This window comes from Haplochromis burtoni, unplaced genomic scaffold (assembly GCF_018398535.1).
Source record: "Haplochromis burtoni strain Fernald_Lab_line unplaced genomic scaffold, NCSU_Asbu1 Contig_29, whole genome shotgun sequence".
Classification (NCBI taxonomy): domain Eukaryota; kingdom Metazoa; phylum Chordata; class Actinopteri; order Cichliformes; family Cichlidae; genus Haplochromis; species Haplochromis burtoni.
In genome coordinates, this window is record NW_024582390.1 from 2068471 (window position 1) to 2094814 (window position 26344).

A 26344-nucleotide genomic window follows, 5' to 3' on the forward strand; every position below is an offset into this window, starting at 1 on the left:
TAAGAACTGCAGCTGTTGTAAGCACTCTTGATTAAAAACCATGAAAGATTCTTACACATGAAGCAAATTCATTATAAGCCATATGTTGTTTAATATTGGGACAAGAGTGGGACTTCATAAGATGACTTAAACAAAAGTTGGGTCAGAATTTAAGTATGGACCTTGTGTCACGCCGAGGTGGTTTGGGGGGCTCGATGACAGACAGAACCTCTCTGGCATACTGACTCTGGTGTAGACCGGCCTCCCGCAGAGCCTGCTCAACCCGCATTCTTGGATCAGACACAATCTGGAAGATAGATTTTTTTTTTTTATAAACACAGCTGCTTTATGCAACCTTTGCTGTTTTTAATGGTTCACTACACATTTAATACTTGACATAAGGTTTGATCATTAATTCATCATCATCATTTGGTGCCAGAAGAGAAAAGCATCACAGTCTGACAATCATTAGTCAATACCTATATTACACAATACCCAAATCCTAACCTGTTAAAACAAAACCACACACAGACTCTACAGTTCACTGACTGACTTTGGTGGCCTTGAAATTAAGACTGTTGAGGACAAACACTTTTTGGCCAGCCACCCAGCTTACATAATTTTCCACCAGTGCATGGGTCACTGGTCAGTGTCACCCAAAAGGAACTGAAACTTAAGTGACTTAATGTAACGAAGGAAACGTGAGGGAGGGAGCGAGACGTCATGTAGGCTCAATACATACAGAGCAGAGATAAGAGGACAGGGGCAAATGATCATGCAGCCTTAAAGACTTTGCAAAGAAAGTGGTTAGGAGGGCAGATCCTATCATGTCTCACCTGTGTGTCTGTGTACGTGTTTATACTGTAGAGAGGCTTTTGGAGCTCAAACTCGTTTACATTCAAGTGTCGACACTTCCAAGCCTCTGTGTCTGCCATCATCCTCTCTGGGTCTGCCTCTGCCACCACCCCAACCTTAGAGAAATAAGAAAAATATACACTGGATTTACTAATAATATACAATTGTCTTTTTACTTACTGCCATAAGGTGGCAGTGATGCCTTTACTCAGATAAGGATGAGTCAAGTTCTTTTCCCCTGTGAGTTATTTCCACTGACAGAACTAATCCAAGTGGTTGAAAGACCAGATAATGCTCCACCTGGTTTCTAAGAGCTTCCAGACGATTCTGTCTCTCTTCTTCTTCTCTCTGCCGCTCACGCTCCCGCGCCTCTCTATCCAGCCGTCGCTGTTGTAGCATATCTGCCCGAAACTGCACCCTAGAGGAAGCAGAAAAGGTGTGGACATCAGACCTAAACAATCCCTTTCTTCCTCTGCCACTGCCACAATCAACATTACATATTGCTCCTGACACAGCAGACCTCCAGGCTGTGGAGGGCTCTACGGTGCTGCCAGAGTGCAGCTCCTCTCCCATCACCTGCTTTTATCTCTGTCTCAGCTCCTCAATGAATCCCTTTCGCATCTGAATTCATTCTCACAGCCAAAGTCAACAACATTATACGGATTCAATGTGAGTGTGTGTCTGCAGAGAAATTAAATGGAAACCACACCACGCAAGAGAATGTTTTTAAAGGCACGTTTTATTTTTCAGCAGCAAGTTAACATTAGTCTGAGACATTATTTTTCCTGTTGAAAGTTTCCAGTGTGCTCACGTCTGACTGACCCCGCATCACTGATGAGGTGCGACATCTCCAGTGACTCAGCAAGGGTCGAGCATGGAGGTGTTAGAAAGTTTCAAATATTCAGAGAAAGTACTTGTAATGCTACATTGTGGCTCAGGGGGTTGGGACGCGTATCTGTAACCGGAAGGTCGCCGGTTCGATCCTCGAGCTCTCTGTCCTGGTCGTTGTGTCCTTGGGCAAGACACTTTACCCTACTGGTGTTGGCCAGAGGGGCCGATGGCGCGATATGGCAGCCTCGCTTCTGTCAGTCTGCCCCAGGGCAGCTGTGGCTACAACCGTAGCTTATCTCCACCAGTGTGTGAGAGTGAATGAATAGTGGCATTGTAAAGCGCTTTGGGTGCCTTGAAAAGTGCTATATAAATCCAATCCATTATTATTATCAGAGCATTCTTTTTATTTAAGAAACTACAATCAGCAGTGATTTCTGATTAATACTATGTTTTTCATTTAGCAGTACATATTCCTGTGTATTCAGTAACTATTTTATGATTGATATACACTAATACATTATATATACCTGTTCAACAGCTGATTAACACAAACATCTAATCAGCTACTCACATGAGTTACAGCTACATGTCTACATTACATTTACATTTAGGTATGCAGACATGGTGAAGATGACCTGCTGAGGTTTAAAGGAATCATCAGAATGGGAAAGACCACTGATTTAAGTGACTTTGAACATGGCATTGCTCTTGGTGCCAGATGGGATGTCTGAGTATTTGAGAAACTGCTGATGGGCTTGGATTTGTCCACACAACTATAGAATTTACAGAGAATGGTCTGAAAATGAGAAAATATGCAGTAAGTGCCAGTTCTCTGGGCGAAAATGCCTTGTTAATGCCAGAGGTGAGAGGAGAATGGCAAAGCTGCTTTTGAGCTCATAGTAATGCATCATCAACCCAAATAACCACTCCCTGGCATAAAGGTATGCAGAAGAGCATCTCTGAATGCAAACACACATTGAAAGAGGAAGCAGATGAACTACAGCAACAGAAGAGCACACTGAGTGCCTCTCCTTTTACTAAGAACATGAACCTGAGGCTATAATTTGGACTGGCTCACCAAAATGGAGTTCACTGTACTCAATTGGCCGACATAATCAACAGATATCAATCCAATAGAAGACACTTAGGATGTGGTGGAACAAAGGATTCACATTATAGATGTGCAGCCAACTAGTCTGCAGCAACTGTGTGACGCTAACTTATTGATATGGACCAAAATCTCTAAGAATGCGTCCAGCATTTTGTTAAATCTATGCCATAAAGAATTAACAAAGTTCTGAAGGTAAAAAAAGCGGTTCAACCCATGTACAGAAAAAAGTGTACCTAATACAAAGTGACCACAGAGTGTATGTATAAATATTATATACATATAATTTCTTCTTTACATAGAATAAGACTATGTAAAGAAGAAAAAATATAGACACTGTATTCTTAAGTTTTGTGTCCATGAAAGTTCCAAAGTGTATTATTTAATTAGTCAATGAAAAGACTGACTAATGATACATGATACAAATGAAGGTGAAATGGTAATAATTTCCTGTTGATACTCTTGAGTGAACTCTGTCACTCACTGCTTACAATGGAAATTATGTAAAAATAATTTAGTAACTGTATTTGTTCAAAGTGCTTCACATAATAATAAAATGCAGCATGCTAGATTCCACTTTTTACTCGAATGTATTTTTGAAATAGGCATAGGTCACTTGTAAATTTTGGACAACACTGTGAATTCCTGTGAGTGATCACCCAAATTGCACGCATAAAGTGGCTGACTAAAAACATGTCATGGCTGTTTTGAGTAATTCAGAAATTCTAAGGGTTCTGAGCTGCCTTTAACAACCTTGATGCACTTGGCAGCGCTGAAAACTCAAGGTCCCATGGTGCAACACTCACCTCTCCTTATCTCGCTTTGCCTGTTCTTCCATGACGCTTCTTAGATTAGCAAGCCTCTCTTGATCCCTCTGCTCCAGCACTTCTCTCCTCTTCTGCTGCTTTAAATAAAACTGTCTGACCTGGGGGAAAAAAAATCAACAAAGACTAAAACTGAACAAGAACAGTGGCTACACTTCCACTAAGTTGACTCCCACGGAAACTCTTAGGATCATCATGTCCTATTGATTGAGACAGAGCGGGAATCAGATAAGTGTAAATAGAGAGAATGAGATGATATTTCAACGTCTGCCAGACTATTGTGCTAAATTATATGGAATCCAATGAGGCCTAAATGTTCTCATTAATCAGAATGTCTCAGGTTGCCTATACTCGCCTAGCAGACCCCTGAGGAGAAATTTAATTAAACAGTCAGACATACACACACACACATACACACTGGTCTGTCGTACCTGTGGGTTCAATAACTAAAGTGAATAATCAAAATACCCATGTAATTATATCCACAATGTGCTTTCAATTTGATATCCATGCATGCCCACAATTAAATCATTCAGATTCTGGAGCCATAAATGGCAAGAAATTTGAACGCAGTGAATTTTTAAAAAAAAACCCAAAAACCCTGCCATGGCGGAATTATTCTTTTATTTTATTCATTCCTAAAGTCCTTAAATATAATGCATTTTTATTTACCCAAAGAAACTCTATGGCATTTCTAGTACTTCTAAAAGAAAGAGACAATTACTTTCAGCAGTTGTTTTGTAGGCATTCAGTGATATTTCATTCCTTGAGAAGTCATTCATACACTCATCTGTTCATACACATGAAAAGGTTTTAGAACGAGCGCACATACAAAATGATTTGATGCTTTCAATACTGTACTGAAAGCATCAAACAGCATGAAAGCATGAAATCAATACTGTAAAGTCTCATCTAAACCTAAACTAATCCCCATTGTCTGCTACATAGTTGTCCCTTGTTTTTGATTGGATGTGTGCATGTTAGTGGATGGAACGCACCATAGTGAAGCATAAGAATTCATACTCATTTTATCCCACAAGAACAATTAAAGTGGGCCTTTCACTTCCACATTTTTATTCTTGGCCTTTGCTGGGGCTGTGTTGCATGAGTCACAGTTCAAAGAAGTTCCTCTTTAACACACATATGGTCTTGTGTCTGATGCTCAGTTCATCCTGTGTACTGTCTTAAAAAAGCTACTTTTAGCTCCTCTTTCCTGAAAGCTGGCCATAGTAGCAAACTTCTCCTGATTGGCTGCCCTTCACAAACAGCAGAGTTGTGTGCCTGAGATGACCATATTAAGGATCTCTGCTCTTATTGTTATGATACAGTTCAACAGTAGAACAAAAATATCTAAAGCTTTGAGCTTTTGGCTTTAAGGAATTACTCGCACAAAACACTAACCAACCAAAAAGTAGCATTTATCATCTAGAAAAATGCTTGCTTTAATAAAATATATAATATAAGCTAAGGTGAAACATGCAAAAGTATAGACATTAATAAGCAAATGTCCCAGGATTTAACAAACCTATAACGACATTTGTTATAAGGGTGGAGAAGTGTTTACTGTTTCTTTCTGCTGCAACCTGATGGCGGCGTCCTTCTCTCGCTCCCTCTTTAACCTCGCCTCTTCTTCCTCTTGTTGTCTGGCTGCTATTGCTGCCTCAAGCTTTGCTACCTCCTCCTGCTGGGCTCGCCACTGCTGCAACTACAAATACACATGCAGACACACATAAGGGATGAAGGAGAAAAGAAAAAGGCAGATTCTTGTCTATTAGCAACTGTTTGGAAAGAATTACTCACACGGAGACAACCAGCTGCCAAATTGTGGCACGAACTCCAGAGGAGGTGCCAAAATTGCTTTTCACACTTTTCTAGATCCCCCTCAGGCTCCTCTAAACAATGAATCATAAAGAAAACCCTTGCGTTTGAGGCCTACACTAAAACAAAACGTATCCTAGTGAGGAGAATGGCATCCTCATTCTGCAATTTAGATTAATTATATTTACACAGAAGCTCCTCAAGTTAAAAATGTCGAGATTTTTCAAGTTTTAGCTGAGAAAAAAAAAGAAAATCAATAGCAATCCTCAGTCACCCAGCTAGATATTTGGAAAGAGACTGTCTTAACTTTTCAAACACACACATAGCCACAAACATTTGCTGGGGAATGAGTGACAGGTTCGTTATGCAGCAGCCTCTCTGTGGCATGCCGGGTATTGAAGTGTTGAATACTGACCAGGCAGACAGATTTACAGATCTATCAGAGGAGAGCTTAGGAATCTCCAAAGGGATGAGCTGCAAATTAACATGGTCACACACACATTATCACCAGCAGTATCATCAAGTTAATCATACATGATGTCTGCCTGAGAGAAAGCAGCAGCTGTGAGATTGAGAGAAAATTTTAAACACTCCAGCCTCTAATCCACTTCTATTTAGCAGTGCTAAAGATGGAAATACAATATGGTTATTCTTTAGAAAACTCTCGCAAATACAATTAAAATTATTTCCTGCAGATGTTTTGAGTTCTCAGTATTACTGAACCTGGAGAAGTAAGAAAATATTTATTTATTTTTGCTTCTGGACACTTTTTTAAAGTTAACTTTTCTTTTTTTTAAATTAGTACCAGGGTCTCTACTATCCTGGCATGTACTTTCCTCTTCCTCATCTTCATTCTTGCCTCATAGCTATGTGCGCACTTGCTATTTAAACAGTTTCCATTATTGCTTTGTTTAGTACAATCCTGTGGTTATGAACGGTCACAGTAATGATTTGAATAACTTCTGGTGTTCACACAATCAAACGCTTAAACCCATGCAAAAAAATAAATAAATAAATCATTTAAAAATGAAATTTTGGCATATTCTGACAAGTTACCCAATATAACTTTAGTGGGCATATTTTCTCAGCAAAACAAGTACACATAATTAAACTATCCATCAAGTTCAATCAGTCAAAATAAGATACCTGCAAAATGTATAGAAAATCATATAGGCAGGTGTGTAGAGAGTACATATATTTTGATACACTCAGGTCACACAACAATGAAATGTTTCTTTAAAAAGTCCAAGATTCCCAGTGTCTGAATGTGTTTTGTAAGACTTCTTGTTTAGGCAGGAATGAAGAAGCATTTTAGGTAGCACAAAGAAAATAAAATGGTCATTATGTACAGTCTACAGTAATTTGTCACTGGAATCTCATTTTCTGTGAATTCAAATGGAAATGGGAAACCATCCTTTTTCATGGTAGCACAAAAAAGACTGCAGAGATGTCAGAATAACAAAAGAATGATAGTCTTTTTATCGGAGCACTGCAGCTGGCTCAAAGCTTTTGTTAATATCACTGTACAGTTAAATGTCTTTTGTCAGCCGGCATTGCAGCAGCCATCATAACTTTCTATTGCAAGTTATTTAATATATATAACAGCTGATGGAAGCAGATTAGGCTTAAAAAAAAATCAAAAACCATAAAATCATCAGCGCTGTAAATTACTGCAACAAACAGAAGCGAGAATAGCATTACTCCTTATTATGCGGGAACACTCTGCTGAGTGACGTTAATGATACATGAAATTTACAGAATCTTTTAAGGGACAAGAGCTGAAGTCCATTACAAGATGACAAAAATGAAACTATGCAATTATTGTTGTATTTTTACACCCAAGACAATGAACATTTTCCTGAGTTCCATAACAGGTACATCACTGTGCAAAGGAAAAATTATAGACATATGCGTAATTAACTCCTCAGAGAGTTGTCAGCTGAGCCACTGTGGAGCCCACACACTGTCTCAACTCCACAGTTGTTTTCATCTGGCCACCAGAGAGACTCGGCAGCCACTAAATGACTGACTCGATGACAGGCGATCTCCTCACACAGAGCCTAGAGAATATCCTGATTACTGTAGGAAGACCACATAAATAATGTGGCCATAAGTTAATCTATAACAGTGATGTTTGTTTGGTAAAGTACTCTGGAGATAAGGTGGGAGGGCGGAGAGAAAAAAAAAAAGAGTGCTGGCTATAAAAGAAAACCTCCGGTTTTGTGAAATCTTTCTTTTTTGTTTGTAGTGCCGCTTGTCCTTTGGCCTGCTCATCCCTTTCCCACCTGAGCATGTTGCAACAATCTGTCATCCCTCCAGGCTTTATTTACTCATGTGGAAAAAAAACACAATCACTCATCAAATATGCCTGGGAGCGAGATATAAGTGGGAGGTAAAATGAAAGCAAGGACACAATAAAAGGCCGGAATTAACAGTAACACAGAGAACAATACGAGCTAATTACAAGAGCCAGAACAGACGGATGATGATTTGAAAAGAAGAGTCTGTCTTTCAGTGATAAAATGGAACGATTTTGAGCTGGGTCTCATGCATGTAATGTTGACTAGTTATCTTAAATATCTTTTTATTTTAAAACAACCACAGCTTCTACAATTTCACGTCTGGAGCACTTTCTGAAACTGCTATATGATCAGTAATCTCATCTGAGTGCATACATATGAGTTTAGATTGTCTTCTGTGGCATCCTTGCCCCTTCTAGAACAGAGGAGTTCAAGCAAACTCTAAAATCAATTACCCTTGATTTCTTCCCACTGCACCATTCCCTGAAGAGTGTCTGAGTGGGATGGCAGCACACAACCTCACTCACTATAATGAGGTCAGAATCAGACTGCCACTGACCAAAAACTGTCCTGTGTATGCTCTCATCTGAACCCACTGAGAAGACGAGATGCGGAAACCCAAGGAAGAAAACGTAACAAGTAGGCACTTACTCTACCGCCTTAACCAAAAAGTACCATCACTATAATCTTTCTTTTATAATTCTTTTTCACAGTAAGCTGTTTCCAAAGGGTCTGTTGTCTTTTTTGAAACTGTGCTTTTCATCCTTTTCCATCAGATTACCCCTATATGGAAAAAAAACAATTGTATTGTTAAAAAAAACCAAAAAAAACAAAAACAGGATGGACTGCTCTTGAATTATAGATCATGTTGACCGTTAGCCCTCCATAAAATATACATTTTGATTCATTCATTTATTTATATTATACTGCCAGCTCCAATATGCAAGTTTCTGCTACCATATTTTCCTACACAGTACACTAAATACAACAGGGATGACTCACAGTAGAGTCAGGGGAGTTGTTTGGATCAGAGGGAGCAGCTGCAGAAACCAAAGCATTAAAGAGGCAGACGCATCGGAAGGAGAATCCATCTTGCCTCGCTGCAGTGTCACTGCGCAGTGATGATAAAGGCAGTGGAAAGAAAGACTGAATGAAAACAAGAAACCATCTGAGCCTCCACGCAAACTCAAATATGTGCACATCCACCACTTAAATTACACTCCATAAGAAAAAAATAATAACCTATTGACAGTCAGTCTTCAATTCCCCAACTTTTGCTTTAAGTTTAGGATAATGCCCTTTAAGACATATCAAGTTTATGGTCATATATAAAGTTGCACTACTATTTAGAAAGTAAAATTAAAAAAATTGGGAGTTTTTTTTGTTTGTTTTTGAGAATGTACTATCTTTCAAACTTTTGTATAGAAAACATTTCAACTCTTCAGTGTGACACAAATGTGAAAAATAATCTACTGGCAGGTAGCAGAAGGAAAGGAGTGGAGATCGTTATTCACAGCGCTACAAGAATATAGACTTTTTTTTAAGACCGATACAATCTTTGGTGATTTACAAACCTGATATTTTGGCCGATATTTTCTTATATTGTTTTTCCCCTATAATATTTGGTAACTGTAGCGATTTATGAGTCCTAACTAGGATGATATGAAAATGTTGTTTAAAAATAATCTTGAAAGTTGCAGAGTGCCCTCTGGTGGACAAATTATGCAACATCCACATTCATAGAACAGAGAGTTTCTTCCATCTCTTCTTTTACTTTTTTAATTTTCATTTATCAGTTTTAAATGCCAATACCGATATAAAGGCAAATACCAATTATCGGGCAATACACCACCCTCGCCAATATATATTGGCTGGGCTCTAGTTATTAACTATATATTGTGGTTGTTAGGATCAGGATCAGTCTCGTAACAACTTTCGAAACAAGATACCAAAATTGTGGTAATATAGAGTTAAAAACACTGAAAACAGAAAGAATTAATTCATGCCAAGAGGGAAGAATTCACAGATCTGTACAGAAAACAATCCTAGAACTTTGCATCTGCAAACCAACAGCAGAAAAACAACCTCTGTGGTGTTTTTTTGACAAAATGAGATTCGGTGTTGTCGGCTCCCACCAGCCCTACCTCATACATCAGTGTCTTATCCAAACAGCCACAGGACATAAGCAACTTGGTGCTATATCAACACCACATGGATTTGTTCACATGAGTAACTTGTTTGTTGTGCGAATGTGAACTAGCACCCCTCGGAGACAGCAACATCATGTTTGCAAGACCATTCTTATTAGCTTGTTTGCATTCAGAGCCCATCCCAAGTGGCAGCTAAAGCAAGAGATGCTGTCAGGCAGCCTGGCGTAATACACAGCCTCATCAGCAGATATACTGTACACAAGCAGGCAATCTGCTCCCTCAAACTTAACACTATCACAGCTGCACATGAGATAGCTTGAAAGGAATATAGGAAAAAAGATGTTATGTTAACTATATAGCATATACTGAATATATATGAGGAAAACGTATATTCTGGCACCATAAGTAGATTTCAGTGTATCTCAAAAATGCAACAACTGAAGACTCAAAGGTATAAAAGAGGCACTAACTTTTTCTCTGAGATGCAAGCAAATGTCCTGCTGGTTCTGGCGGTCTCTGTGTAGCTCCAGCTCCTCCTGGTGGGCATGTTTTGCCTCCTGCAGTGTGACCTGGGCTCGGGCCAGGAGTTCTTCATGGTCTCGCTGCCACTGCTGGGGCACTGCTCTTAGCTGCGCCTGGGTGAAGCGCTGCAAGTCCCACACATATTCATGCTCCAGCTGGAAGAAGAATGAGAATGGACTGTGTACTGTTTGTATGTTTAACTGTACAGATGTATCAGGCACAATTATAAACAGAGTCAGAAAAAAAACCTGGAAGATGACACTGTGATCATAGTGCTTCAAAACTAAAGCACCACAGCCCAAACAGCAACTCTGATATATTATGCATCGTGTTGCACCAAATTAACAATATGCTAATGGCAAACCAAAAACTTCCCTTTGTTACTACATTCTACAATAATGGCAGCAGGACCATAGGGACAAGTCTGTGTCAGATCTAACTCTGCTGGTGTATAAAATGGTCTCTCTCTCTCCTGGCTGTGAAATGTCCTACAGGAAAACAGTTCCTTTCTGTGTGAGGGCTGCCTGTAGCTATTCATCATTGTGTCAGCGCTCACAGAGGCTGCACCACTTGGCTGCTTCATTGGAACCGAGGGAATGATATTCATCTATGGGCTAATAGTGGCTAACTGACGGTGGGAAGGCATTAGACGGCTGAATGGTTTTATTGAAAATGAGTGAGCTGACAGACCTGCCAACGGAACAGAAGCGCCAGAGGCAGTCAAGCAAATCCTGTTTATTAATACACAACTTTAGAACTTGAGGAAAAGCCCCCCCACCTGCTTTGTTCTTCCCTTTCTCTTTTTGCCCCTGCCTTTACTGTGGTTTGAAGTAAAGACTAAGCATGAGCCTTTGAGATATGTGCATATATGTTTGCATGCTTGTGCACAGGCTTGGGTGCACTTCAGCCATTGCACTCACAGTTTGTGTGGATGTATCCACAGCACTGTGCCTGCAGTATACACTTAGAGTTTAACACCACCTAGTTCGGCTGCTGCATTTACATTTCCTCTGCAGAGTAAGGTTTCCTGGAGGAGAATGTGAAATAAATAATGGCCATATAAACTCAGAAGTACAAAGAGGTATGAATAATTTTTACTATTAGCATGGAATATTATTATTACTATTATATTAATATTATGAAATCCTGCTGATTCTCTGCTGGTACAAAGATAATAGACATTTAATTGCCCCATCCAGCAGAGGGAGATGTCCACTTATAGCTGGCTGGAGTACAACCACCTGATTGTGAAAGTGACATGCTGGTTTTACTTTAGGTCACCCAAAAATACAAGAAATTACTATATACAGATTAAAGTGACACTTTTCTGAGATAGGGATAGCCACTTGGATATCAACTGAAGGCTATGGATAAACTACTGCAAGATATGATATATTTAAAATATCTCGAGGTTAAAAGAGAAAAGTAATAAACCTTCTACACTTCCCCTATTTTCCTTTGGATATTTTTCTACAGGATCAGAGGAAGAAAAAGAAGAACTGCAAGAAATTGCAAACATTTAGGCTGCTTTTATCACCAAGGCTCTTCAATTGTTACATACCACAAACCATTTGTCTCACACCTTCTATTCAGCTAAAATATGACTGACAAAAGCAACAGAAAATGACGCTATCATCCTAAAATGACTGCACAGAGATCAAATTTAACGGCAGGTGAGCAGAATACCATAGCTCAAACAAGAACAGGCTTCAATGCTCTAAAGTGAAAAACAACATAAGAAACATTAGGGCTAAGATGCTGACTCCATAGAAATATAATTAAATTGTGATTAAAACGCTAACTATAGAATTTCCAAGTCACCAATTTGTCTGGAGTGCTAATGGGATTTCGTGTACAAATAAACGCAAAATATCACAAATCACACACATGCCAGTCACAATTCATGTTTTCACTGGAAATGCACACAGGCAGAGCTGAGTTCAGCTAGGGGGACCATTTTACTAGTTTGCTGGATATAATCAAAGACATACTTGTTCGGTTGATTTCATTTAGATATCAGATAGAGAAAAAGCCAAAAACTCTGAATAAAATCAAGATTTCTTTTTTCCACATGCTGATAGCAGAATAGCATTTGTGAGTGTAATCAGAGAGGTTTCAGCAAATCAATCTATAGTTCTCACTGATTATCCTATGCACGCAAGCCAGTCTAATTATGACTAATAGCTGAATTAGTCCAACTCTGGGAATGTTTCTGGGTGAGGGGCATGGAGAAAGACATCTCTCCTCCTTGCAAGACTCCCCTAAGGCTGAACGATCACAGCTCTAAATGCAGCACCCAGCTGGAACTGATATGAGGACAGGTCTCTGGGTGATGGTGAGGACGGAGAGAGGGTCTGGCGGTTGTCATGGTGATGCTAGGCGGTGGCGTGAGCAAATTGTCCACAGTGGGTGACATGGCATATCCTGCAGCGTGCTGAGCAGATCATTGTCCAGGCTTATCTATGTGTCTCACTGCTGGGTTCAGGGTACTAAGCTACATTGATCAGGGAGCTTGGGACTCACACTGTGGGGCTGCTTCTCACAGGGGAGTAAAGTACATTTTTAGATGGGTGTGTGGGAAAGTTAATGCCTTAATTTATGGTAAATGCATGTAAGAGAGCATGTATGTGTGTGTTTTGTGTGTAATAAAGAAAAAAGAAATAATAATAAAATGATGCTTGGTGGAAAGTGACCAATCATTCAAACCTGGGGACCAATTTACCCAAAGATACATTTTAGGCTTGAGCAAGGCACGTGATGCTCAGTTGTTCTGTGGTCAGCACACCAGACTGTGGTTGCACAGGTTGGCTTCAAGGAGTGACTCTAACTGTATGAGGAGGAACAAGACTTCTTTTCAAAGGTGATCATTGCTTCACCAGATTAATTACATTATACTACAACTATTTATTTATTTTATTTTATTTTTGACTTCTGCTGCTATTAATGTTATGCCACTACTATTCTAGTCAATAAAATGTCATAGAATAGTGTAAAAACCAAAAATATACTCAATTTACTCTCATAACTTGTAGAAAATTAATGCAAAATGTCTTTACATATGAAAATATCAACCATCAAATTTTGTACATTTAGAGATTTTTACCTATTTCCTGATTAGAACAATAGCTGGCTTTTCTGTTTGTCCATTTATAAATAAATTTAACAATTAATTCAGATTTTTCCCCTAAAGTACTTACCAGCTCTTGTCTACTTTTCCCAGGAAAGAATCTCAACAGCATATCCATGCAGAGGGCTCTGTGGTTGGGTATGTCATGAGTATACCTAGACACTGTGAACGTAAAGTGTTCATGATCGTGCTCACACCAGCCACAGAACCTGAAACAATTTCAACACAAACAGTACATGATCAGAAAGGAAAGCACTGCAACAGATAAGCAACACTACAAAATTGTCTTTCTCTACCTTCATTTGACTGCATTGCATTTTCATATAGTACATGCAGATAAAAAGCAGTACTGTGTAACAATAATATAAAAGCAGCTGTATGTAAATAAAAATCGAGCTCTGAAGTAGCTTGGAGATATTGATATAATCACTCTCCTGGTGAGAAATACGTATTTAAAAGGTTGTTTCTGCAGAGTGAAGTGACTATGCATCTATATGATTTTAATATCCTGTTGAGTTCTTAATCTTTCATCTTGATCTGTCCAGTTACAGCAGAGCTCTGCTCCCGCATGTAATTATCTAAATGAAAGGCTGAAGATCATTAAAAGCCTATTTCAGCCACCTATTTCACGTTAGCGGTAAAAACCAGCGATATATTTCATCCAGCAATGCGTAAAGACGTTGAATTATGCAAATAAGGGAAAAAAAGCAAAGCTTAAATCTTCAGACATCTTCAGACATACCTGTCTGTCCTTTGCAGTTGTTCTTGGAGGCTCTGCAGCCTGCTCTGGTATCTCTCTGATAGGGAGTGAAAGGCTTCGATCAGTGAGTCCTTCAGCTCTGGATAAGGGCAGTCTGAATTCAAAACCTCTTCTGGAATGTTCACCAAATTATCTGAAGTACTAGTGAGATATTTCTGTGAAGGACAATATGGCAATCCTTGAGGTTGCCTATAGACTTTTTATGTGCTTGATATATACAGTTTTACATAAAGGTTTGGGATAATCATATATTTTGACTGACATTTGAAATTAATACAAGCAAACACAACCCCTCAAGCAGGGGTTCAAAAATTAACGCTGTGGACGGGTGTTTGGAGAAAACAGGGAGAAGCATTTCCTAAAACAAACATCTTGCTAACTGTTAAGCATACTGGTGAAAATATTCAGCTTTGTGTTCTAAATATCAACATGTTGGATGCATATCTCAGTAGTCAGTTATATAAGCAGAACTGTAAAGAGGTTACTGAAGAATAGAACGATGACCCAATAAACGTCTAACTTAGTTCAAAATAAATAAACAAAATATTCAGATGGAGCAAACTTTGGCATTCCCTGCATAATGAAATGTTAATTTCCTCTTGCGACACACTGTAGCACTCACTTATTAAGGTGAAGAATATGCTATTATCGACAATGGAAATTTCTCTGCATAAAATAACAAACCTCCAGGCCAAGGCCTACAATCTCTCTCTCCAGGTCCAGATACTCTTCATCAAGTTTTGCAATAATGTCATCTTGTTGTGCTTTGACAAAGTTTATCTGTTGGTACAACGATGAAAACATAAAAAATGTATTAAATACAGTGTTAGAAAACAAACATGCCAGTTTGACCTTTTGTTGTCAAGAAAAAACAAAATGGTAAAACAGAACTACAAATCTTGCTCTGGCTACCTTGTCCTCTGCCACAAACAACTCTCTCTCAAGATATTTATGTATATTTTCTTTCGGTCATCTAAATTTATGAACTTCCGATAGACTGCTGCAATAATAGAAAATCACTAATTAGGCCTATTAAAACTGTAAGAGCCTAATTAAAAGGAGTAGTTAGATCTAAGGTAATGTTTAAGAAATATTAAGCTGTGAAGTGTTATTTGGAAGCAAAAAATACAAATATAATGTAGCTGATCCTGATTGTATTAATATACTGTTATGACTTGTTATATTGGTAGACAATATCACCCAATGAACATCTACCTAGTGAACAACCAAACAATAAGGCATTTGAAAAGGAGAAGGAAATAGACATCAAATTCAAAGAGCTACCCATGCTCTGAATACTGACAAATGTTTTGTGAAAAGAGAGTTTATACATGACTCCTATAAAAAACGAACTAAACACCAGGATTCAATAGCTCGTAGAACCACCTTTAGCAGCAACAATCTGAAGTATCGGTAAATTAAAGTAATCCTTTTCTGTATGACTGCGTCGGTCTCTCGTGTCATTGTGAAGGAATTCTGGCTCACTCTTTTTTACAATGTTGATTCAGTTCCTTGAGGTTTGCAGTCATTTGTCATGCCACAGCATTTCAGTGGGGTTGAGAACTGGACTGCAATTTGACTGCGTGGGCCACTGCAGCGCCTTGACTCTTTTCTTTCTCAGCCATTCTGTTGGACATTTGCTGCTGTGCCTGGGATTATTGTTTTGTTCCATGACCAAATTTCAGCCAAGCTTTAGATGCCTTACATTTGACTCTAGTATACTTTGGTATGCAAAGGATTTTATCTTCAACCCAGTGACTGCAAGGTGCCAGGGTCCCATAGTTGCAAACCATGCGCTGAAATGCTGTGTTTGGTTTTCACTAAATGTGGCTCTGTGCATTATTGCCAAATATCTCCGCTGTGGTCTCATCTGTCTAAAGTACACTCTTCTACAAGTCTTGTGTTTTGTTCAAATGCAACTGTGTAAACCTAAGTTTGCTGCCAAGTTCTTTTTGGAAGAGAAGAAGAGGCTTTCCACTGGCAGCCTTCCAAACAGGACATACTTGTTCAGTCTAATTGTACTGTCATGAACTTTAATATTTAACATGCTAACAGAGACCTGTTAGCATGTTAGCAAGACCTGCTTCAGACTACCAAACTGCCAAAACTTCTGCATTTATAAAGGTGCTCACTTTTATCGATGACACCTGGCTGCTACTTACCCTCTTAATTCCTATGGAAGCAGTCAGGGTAAACTAAGTTTTTCATAACATTGCATAAGATTTTTTTTTAAAAAAAACAAAAAAAAAAACCAAAACCCAGATAACTGTAAATATTTTTTAAACATTTATCAGCCAATTTTTGGTATGCAGGAAATGACTTGAGGACAGGAATGCTCAAATGTGCCATGAATTGAGATGGGCTATTGCATGTTGAAAATGCAAAGCCCTCCCAAAGATGTAAAAATATACAGTACATTATTGATATCAAGGTAGCAGTATTAGTAGAAACGTTCAAAAAAGGAAGAGATCTTAGTGTTCCAGAACAGCACAAAAACACAGATACAATGAATAAAACCGATTAACTGTCTGATGGCTCTTATGCTTTTGTAAGGGATGAAGATAAGGAATGAATGAAAATGAATGTGTCTTACAATATAACTACACCCGTCACCCACATAAACAGCAGTAGTAAAATGGTTTTATAGATGCATGAATGCATATGTGGACGATTATAAAGTTTATTTACTGAAAGTCAATTACAATTGTAATTGAGTTTGTTCAAAAACATTATGTTATCTCTTTTAAGTTAAGAGAAAATAGTTTAAGCTTTAACCTATTAATATTCATTTTCAAATTATTATTCCTCTTTTATTATTATTCAAACCACATCTAGAAATGCTAAAAGCAGTATTAACATTTTTAAAAGTTGTACACAAGCATAGTGTCGCCTACTGTGTGCCTTTCTATTTCTTTTTGTACCACCCAATTCTGTGCCAATTTTAGTGTTGTTTTTAAACTCCTCACTTTCACTCCAGGATGAAAGCATAATTATACAGCATTCAGCTTCTCTTTTTTATTGTGAGGCAGAGAAAGGAAAAGGGGGGGGATACACTTCATTCCCAGTAAGGTCTCTCTGAGACCCGGCTAACTCCTTAATCTCACGATTCATCTCTAGACCCAGCAAAAGCCTCTCAGAGTCACAGACAGAATTTATGTCTTTAGGGTCCACAGATATCTAACAAACAACAGCTTCATGGACAGCATATACTGCTGGGCACAAGGTAAGATCACTGTGTGAAAGTAAGAGATTGTAAACTTCTGCGGAGGAGCTGGATGGGCTATTTTGGTCTGGTACCTGCAGAGAGTTTCCGCCGATTAGATTTGCTTTTGAAGACTTGAAGTGCATAGACAGGAAAAAATACTGCCACTTTTTTTCTTTTTCCCCCAATCAAGGACATATGTTGCAAAACACTCTTTTATACATGTATATATATATGGCTGGTCTTTATCAAAATCACTAAGCCCTTATTCCATATCTCACAATACCTGTTGTATCACTTGTTCCCAGTTTGATGGATGTGCAGAGAGCTGCTGATGTTGTACTTCACCCAGTCTGAAGACCAGGTCATCCCTGAGCTGATAAACAGGCTGTACAGAGTTTATCCTGAATGCCTCAATTTCCCTCTCAAGAAACAGTTCTAAAACCCGAAAACACACAGGTATACACATTAGCAGTGCACTGCTTAAACAGCAAGGTGATGGTGACACAAATGCACATAAAAAATGTAGTTGTTTACCATATTCTTGAAGAGAGAAGATGGCACTGTCCGTTATATTGTTTGGCCTGATCTGCTTTATAAAATAATGGATGTCATTTTCAGCTTTCTCTCTGTTGGAGAGAACAAATGCATTCTATTAAATGCAAACATATCCATTAATTTAAATGACAAATAATGAACTCATTTTAAACCTAAGCATAAATGATATAATTATGCAAAATGGCCTGTTTCAGAATAAGAGACTTTATTTATTTATCTATTGATACAAGCATCACTGTAATGCAGTACCTAATAAACATGGAGTTAATTTCAGCTTCCTAACGTTATGGAGTGCTCTGTAGCTTAATCTATAAAACTATATGACAACTTATTGATCTGAATTTGTACAAGCGGCCATGACCTGAAAGGTAGCTGCTAATTATACATAACGGTGTAAAAAGTATATATTTTACCCTTAAATGAGTAAAATAAAAAAGCATGTTCTTTGCATTTGGCTTACAACAATTCCACATTTAGAGATGGCCATAAGAAGGTGACAACTTTTTTCCATCTATCTCACACACACACACAGAGTATTACAGACTTCGCTGGTGGACTTTCTCCAAAAGTTTGACAAAAGTTAGGGGTAGGATGTCTTGTTGCTGTGAGCAGCTTCATACTGAAATGACCCACAGAGAGAGCTACAATAATTATTTGTTTCTTGCTAACATGGTTGAGATGGTTGCAAAAAGGAACAAGTAACCATAGAGATATACTTTCCTGTTTGCTTGTTTGAATCCCAAGGTACTTTAACTAGATATGTGTGGAGAGAGATGCAAGCAGTGGCACATCCTTATGACTAGGCTCATTACTGAGGATAACGCTTGTGTACATCATTAACCTTGGGTGGCTCAGACATAGTCATTATGCAGCCAAACAAGCTGCACCCCAGAGCTAGTGCTGCCCTTCTCACTTCACAAGACATGACACTGCTGGGGCCCCCAGTCCCACACTTCTGCCTCAACCCACAGAGGAACACTTTTCCTCCATTTAGTATACCCCTCTGTCTCTGCATGGCTATAACCACCCACTTCTCTCTGTTAATTCAATGTCATGGAGTCAGAAAATCAGCTTAAATATCCTTTCTTCATTTTTTCTCGGACACATTTTTTGTTTCGTCTTTTTTGTGTGTCCAGTTTATTCATTTATTTATTTTTTCATGCATGTTCCTGGCTAGGCATAATGGGGCTTAAGTGGAATGGTTGCATGGTGTAATAGCAGATTCAGAAAACTGCAGCAGATAATGACAGGGAGTAATAGGGGGCTCTTACTCAGCCTTTTGCAGCCTGAGGCACTCTGTGCTCCACACCTGTCTGTGCTGCCGTAATATGGAGCTCTCCTTGGTTGCCTTGGCTGCACAGCGAGTCTTGTGAACCTATAAGATGGTTCACAAGGCAGTTAAATGCAAAGCAGGAATAAACAGTTTTCCTGGAAGCACAACATGCATTTGGCTGGAGTGCTTGCTTTTAAATGCACTTTAACTAGGAACATTTATTTCCGCCTACAATTAACTTCATCCGGAGAGATCTCTATGCGCAGTGCTTTAACGCATCAAATGTCTAGACCATTTTGAATGAAGCACAAAGCATATTGTGCATATAGTTTATACATACATCATAATGTTGCAAAGAATGTGAAATACGCAGTATTCTTATGGTTGAAAGCATTTAATCCTTTTAAAGGCATGCTTCAGTTTTTATTAGCATTATTAAATCTTTGAGTGACTCATAATTCAGCTGGAACAGTGTCACTATTAATGCAAAAAAACAAAATAAACTGGAAAAAATTTGATGAAACACAAATGATACACATTAGGCATGTTATTAGGAGAAACGGGGGAGGTAGCAGTCTTAATCTATCATCACTTGTGGGTTCCCCCCCATAAACCCTCTTTAAAGCACTCCGTTAGCGCACCTTTAGCATAGCAACGCATTGTCTTATCAGTGTTTTTTTTCACACAGGTCAGTGGCTCAGACGACTCTACAAAATATAATCTCACAAAACCAAAACATGGTTGCAAGTAATTTCCAGATGAGCAGTGAATAAAATGATTTGGGTATACATTCAAATGCTGTGTCTATGTGTTCAGAGGGGATTGCTGTTTTTGGATATGTTTTGCTAATGCTCATTTTATAGTAAGTCAATCTACAGTGCTCAGTTGGATTTTAGTGCAGCACTGAAATAAAAAAGGCCAAACTGCTGATATTCCATGCCTCTTCCAGGCAGTGTATTATAGGTAATTTTAATTTGCACTGGCTGTCTAATAACTCATTTGGACTGCAAAAACTGTGCCTGGAGCAAAACTTATATCACCTCATTTGTAGTCTCACTCTGCCAAATAAAACTAATCCATTAATATCTACTCTTATTAGCATTATAATAGCCATTAAATTGGTTAGCTTCCCAATCAGTTTTTAGGTAAAGGCACTTAAAACATTTTAGTGAACATTATTGTTTGCTTAAACCTAACCAAAGGAAAATTGAGGTCTTTAATTCTCATATTTAAAGTTTTTCTCACACCACATTATACATTTTCATGCATTTAACAACATTTCCTTCCATTTAATTCTTAACCCATACCAATCTTATTTTTATGCCTCTGTTAAACAAAATGTATGGCATTTTAAAAATCGCTGACATAACACTTCCTGGCTTCCAGACGGAAAATGTAAAAAAATGTATAAAATATTCAAAGGTCTGCCTGGATTACATCCCACCTTGCAAGACCCATACGAAATACCTGGATAAAAAAATTGAAAATGGTTATTTGCAAGTCAGAAGACCATAATACCATCGGAAAATCAACTCTGTACTTGACCTAGAATATTCTGTGTAAATCCATGGCTCACCCTTCATACATTTCTCACGTTTCCATAGACCTTTCAACAATAGGCTCCTTGACTTGTCATAAAAGAAAAAAGATTTTATGTTACTAATAACATAAAAGACGATTTTCTTCAAACTCTGGTTCATTCTTTCTCTACTTTCTGTGAAATAAGCATGCAGTAGTTCTTCATGTGCAATGAAAAGTTGCACTACTTCAAGAAAAAAATGAGGCCATTTTCAATTTGAAAGCAGCAACACATTTCTAAAAAAGTTGGGCCAGAGCCATGTTTAGTGATCTCCTCTTTGTGTAACAACAGTCTGTAAACATCTGAGGAGACCAGCTGCTGGACTTCTGGGAGAGGAATGTTGTTCCATTCTTGTCTGACGTAGGATTCTTGCTGCTCAACAGTTCTATATCTGCTTTGTCATATTTTTCATTTAATGATGTGCCAAATGATTTTAATGGGTGAAAGTTCTGGACTGCAGACAGGCCTGTTCAGCACCCTGACTCTTCTGCTACGAAGTAATGCTCTTGTAATAGATGTTGGATTGATGTGCCCCATATCATCAGGAACTGAGAGCTGATAACAAGCTGGATGATCCCTCTCTTTAGTCCAGAGGATGAAGGATGTTTTTGAAAAGCATTTCATATTTAGATTTGTCTGACCACAGAGCAGTTTAACACTTGATTCAGTCCATTTCAAATAAGCTTTAGGCCAGAGAAGACACTGCCCTGTCTGAATCATGTTACACATGGCTTGTTCTTTGCATCACAGAGTTTTAACGTGCCTTTGTGGATGACATGCTGAACTGCATTCACAGGCAGTGATTTCTATTCCTTTGTCCATGCAGAGACTTCCATGGTAGAATCATGGCTGTTTTTAATGCAGCGATGCACGTCACAGGCATCCAGTATTAATCTTCAACCTAGTCACTTGTGTACAGAGATTTGTTCCTTGAATCTTTCGGTAATACTATGTACTGTAGATGACAAGCTGTTTACATTTTATGGAATTCTTCCACAATTAGTAGACACAACTTTTTTTCCCAGATTGGTGAACTTCAACCCATCTTTACTTCTGAGAAACTTTGACTCTCTAAGATCTCTTTTTATCCTCTCTGACCTGTTACTGACCTGTTGCCAAGTAACCTAATATTTTTCATGAAATACTAAAATGTCATATTTTCTATCTTCTGTTATTATTCTGTTTTATGTGATTTATAAATCATTCCATTCTGTTTTTATTTATATTTTACACAGTGTCTTAAATTCTCTATAATAGGGTTTGTATATTCAGCTCGTAGACATCCACATGAACAATGTAAAAATAGTTGTATGAGGACATTTAATTTCCTTTCATACACAATGAGTAAAAAGTCATCTTTTTCAGTTTGAAGGATTTAAACTTAAACCACAGGTATTGTTATAAGCCATGTCTCATTCTTTTTTCAACTTCTCCCTTCAGGTGTTGCCACCCTATCCTCTGCATCACACCAATTATCTGCGTGTCCTTTCTCACTACATCCATTAACCTTTGCTTTTTCCTAATACATGCACTATCACTCTTCTACCCATGGCCAAACCATCTCAACCTTGCCCCTTTTACTTTGTCTCCAAATCAGCTCCATCCTGAGCAGTCCCTCTGATATACCCTTTCCTTATGCATTTTTCATTCTTTATTGCTCCTTTTAATACATTTTGAAATACAAATCATCAATGAAATGTCATACCTGAGTAAAGGATCAATAACTTTGCAATCACACAAAGGGGATTCTCCCGCAATATTGGAGACATGGAATCTGTCAGTTATGCATTTTCTTATAATATAATGTGTTTCAGCAATAACACGTAAACATTAATATAGGTGAATCAGTAGGGAAAATGTAGCAATATTATGCCCATTTGTTGGATGTCTACCTGTAATCAAAACAGTACTGAAAAAAATATGTTTCCCACTCCTTTTTTTAGTGTTTACATACACACATATCTGTATATTGGGTAACACAGTGCACAGAGTGTAGTATAGAGCTGCCAAGTGTTTACTGTCTACTAATGCTGCCAGTCCATTTATAGAAAGCAAAAATGATCCCATGCTTGAGGCTACTCATGGTAATTTATTTACCCCTATCACATCACCAATATGAGATGTTCAAAAAGCCTGCTTTTTCAGGAGGGCCAATATGAACATAGCCTCTCTTATCTAAGTTATCCAGAGCACAGGGTTGAAGAAGCCATGGGCTATCACGATGATGCTAGAAGGCTTCTGACACAATTTACTAATTAAAACAACACAGGTCTAACAGCCTAATCTCCAGTGCCCCTAGCATTAACTTTTTGATCAGCTCATAATCATGTGACTATGAACTTCAAACAGTGTGGTGGGAAAAACCACAGGAAGCCAAATGAATATTCACAGAAATGCCATTCTGTATGGCAGTGATATTACTGCTCTCTTTCATGTTGTTGGACAAACTACAAGAATTATGCAATGTCTATTTTATGCTAAATGAAATCCTTTTACAGCGTGTGGCATATATGAAAGAGTGGGAAAAGGTAAACACACACACGCACGCACACAGATATTGCACTTTTTACTACTACTGAGGACAACACTTCCTTTAGTTAACACTTCCTTTGATGTATAATGAGTGGTTTTATTCCACATACTCCTTTATTTGCTGCTGAATCAACGTGTTATTAAATGCAACAGGACTTTATTTTAGGAAAACACAGCTTTTTTTATTAGCACAAGGATGATAGTGCTAAGAAAAGGTTACCTTTTGTCCAATTAGATCAGTCTCCTGGCGTTTGGCATCAACAATCGCTAGTAGTCTTTTATATTCTGCCGGCTTGTACTTTGAGCTGCCAAGACCATTTTTCATTCGCACTGTCAGTTTTTCTGCATGGATGAAAACAGATGATATGGATGAATTAGGATCACTGGAATTCTTGAAAATCTCATCACTTTTAATGTCTGAAGTAAAAACTTTATGCTGACTTCAGCAAAAAAAAGGTTAGACAGAGGAGCAGCACCAGTTAAGCTCTAATGGATTGTATGTGTAATAAAGAAATGATTGCACAGGAGGAGGGGGATAGCAGAGACAAACTGTGTCAGACGTTTTTTTTCAGTGCTTCGGCTTGACTCAAGGAAGCAGGTGGATAAACACAAGCTGTGCCTGTGACAAAAACAACAGACTTGAAAGGCACCTGGAGAATTCGACATGAGGGCTTCAGGTCAAACCGGTTCAACAGTTCAGTAGACCACTATGTCAGAAGCCAGAATATTCCAGCCATTTTTCACTCACTTACCAACATCTTCCGTTTTAATGCTCGTTATGAATGTTTGTAGATCCTTTCCACTCATCACTGTGGAGCTTTATCTTCATGCACCAGAGTACCTTCAAAATAAATACATTAATTATTGTGCTGCAAACACATGCACAGCTTTGTTGCCTACAAAAAAAAAGTTTGGTGTGACATTGTTTAAAATGCTAGTTAACATCAACAAGTTTTAGTGTACTGCAGCCAGTGTGTGTGTGATATACTGCTGGAATGGGTTTTTTTTTTTTTGGGGTTTTTTTGCCTTTGTTTTGGATTAAGCTTGGAAATATTTTCGCACAGGATTCATCTCCTTTCAAATGCATGGTGTGTGAAGAGATGGGATGAACTATGCAGGAATTAATTTTTCTATGATTGGAGGGAAAACAGATGCGCTGTTCTGAATCCTTTTCTATTTTTTGCCCATGTCTCCATTACATATAGACTTAAATACCGATTTTAAGGACAGCAAAATTATTATTTTTTCCATTTCAACACCAAATGGCAAGCCAAGGTTAGGATTCAAGACATAGGTCATTCTAGAAATGTCAATTTTTCTGTCCCTGGCTTTTACTACACTTAAAAACCACTTTATTTACAATTTATTTCCATGTTAAATTTGAATATTTTTTCCTTCCTCATCCATTAAATTCACAATATCTGTTTTTTTAATTAAATTATATAGAAGAACAGGCACCACCACAGCGTTTGTCCCCACAGTGGAGTATGGTGGGTAAAGGCTGTGTTTTTTTGTTATATGTTTTGCATATAAGTTTTTGCATCAAATCAATCAGATATGTTAAAAATATGATGACTGTGACAAAATGAAGCAAAATGTGAAATAAATATTGTAAGATATATAAAGACAGTCATGGTCCCTTAAAACTGTGTCACTGGTGTTATGAGAAACGTTTATTATTTTGAAACAAAACATCCCAATAATGACATCACTTGACTTACTATCACAGATTTCCTGAAGCACTATAAAGAAATGGTCATGATGAGACCAGTGTCTCTTTTCATTTATCAGATTTTTTTTCTGTTTTATCTTGTAATTTCATAAGAAGCTTTTAGTTGAAGTCACTAATACGACACAGTTAGGAAATTGTTAAACAAAAACAAAAACAAAACAACAGAATATAAAAAGATTAAATGACATAATTTGGTTAGTATAAGATGACTGACATCATGTGGTTTGATGCTTGCAGCATCTATTTTGTAAAAAGCATTTTCCATGAAAACTGTCACTGCTGTTACCTTCCTTATGGGTAACATTAGACCCTTGAGATAATAATTTTACATCCACTGAAATTTGGTACAGGTTAAGATATAAAGAATGGCATTGTCACTCGTTTTAGGTGTTCTTTATATGCTTTCATTTGATTTTATTGCTAATAAATGGCTTTGCAAATATCATACATTGACGCTTTGAACAAACGCTTTGAAATAATAAAATATTATCTTATGATTTTTGCATTATCATTGCATTATTCTAAATAATAATTAATTGAAGCCCCCCAAATTTGCATAATGAGTAAGATAACACCAGTGACGAAAAGGTGGCACATGGGCTAAATGTACAAAATAAATATTTTAAAAAAAAATCATTAGGTTGTTTTGTTTGTTTGTTTTTTGCTGTTAAAACTATGGACATACAACTAGCCTAAATATTTTCCAAGCCAAGCTCTGTTAATTTACTTTACCGACTTTTACCAATTATTATATTACTTAATTAAACTAGAAAACGCTTAACTTTATCATTGTCATAGCTGCTACTGCTATAGTTTAGCGACAGTACTTAGGTAGAACTTATGCTCAACCTTAAAAAAAACCCCTTAAAAAAAAACAAGTGAACCAAAGGTTTCCTACAAGACCAAGCTCAAACTACACCTACAATAAAGTTACACACAACAATTAGCGATTATTTGCGTTGTAAACTAAGTATATATACCCGACGAGCCACCTAGCTTACCTTGTTCTCTCCCTTCTATAGTGTATGGGTTGACAAAACAGGTAACCAAGGTAACTATCATCTTCTCAGTCATTGGTTAATTTAACAACGCGTACCTCTTCGGGAACGCCCCCGTATTCGCTTTGCAACCAATCAGGAGTGCACATCGGTTTCCCACATTCCCGCTGACGTCATGCACGCTCGCATTGCCTGG

The 26344-nt window shown here is 37.9% G+C and overlaps 1 protein-coding gene across 3 annotated transcripts; it reads right to left on the minus strand.

Annotated features, from left to right (window-relative positions):
* Nucleotides 1–67: 67 nt before the first annotated feature.
* LOC102294916 (coiled-coil domain-containing protein 148) lies at nt 68–26331 on the minus strand. 3 transcript variants are annotated; one of them, XM_005918233.2, is made up of 15 exons: nt 26152–26331; nt 24171–24259; nt 23639–23760; nt 19306–19409; nt 18014–18105; nt 17763–17914; nt 14959–15054; nt 14257–14429; nt 13585–13723; nt 10336–10542; nt 5162–5302; nt 3580–3698; nt 1135–1252; nt 816–950; nt 68–286 (listed from the first exon to the last, which is right to left on the minus strand). In XM_005918233.2, the coding sequence occupies exons 2-15, from the start codon at nt 24223–24225 to the stop codon at nt 143–145; spliced, it is 1797 nt and encodes a 598-aa protein (XP_005918295.1). In that variant the 5' UTR covers nt 24226–24259; nt 26152–26331; the 3' UTR covers nt 68–142. The 3 variants fall into 3 exon arrangements, with proteins under 3 accessions (XP_005918295.1, XP_005918297.1, XP_042075127.1); XM_005918235.2 differs by lacking the exon at nt 26152–26331 and adding an exon at nt 23979–24037 and having other exon boundaries at nt 24171–24262; XM_042219193.1 differs by lacking the exons at nt 24171–24259; nt 26152–26331 and adding an exon at nt 23979–24164.
* Between the last annotated feature and the right edge of the window lie 13 nt (nt 26332–26344).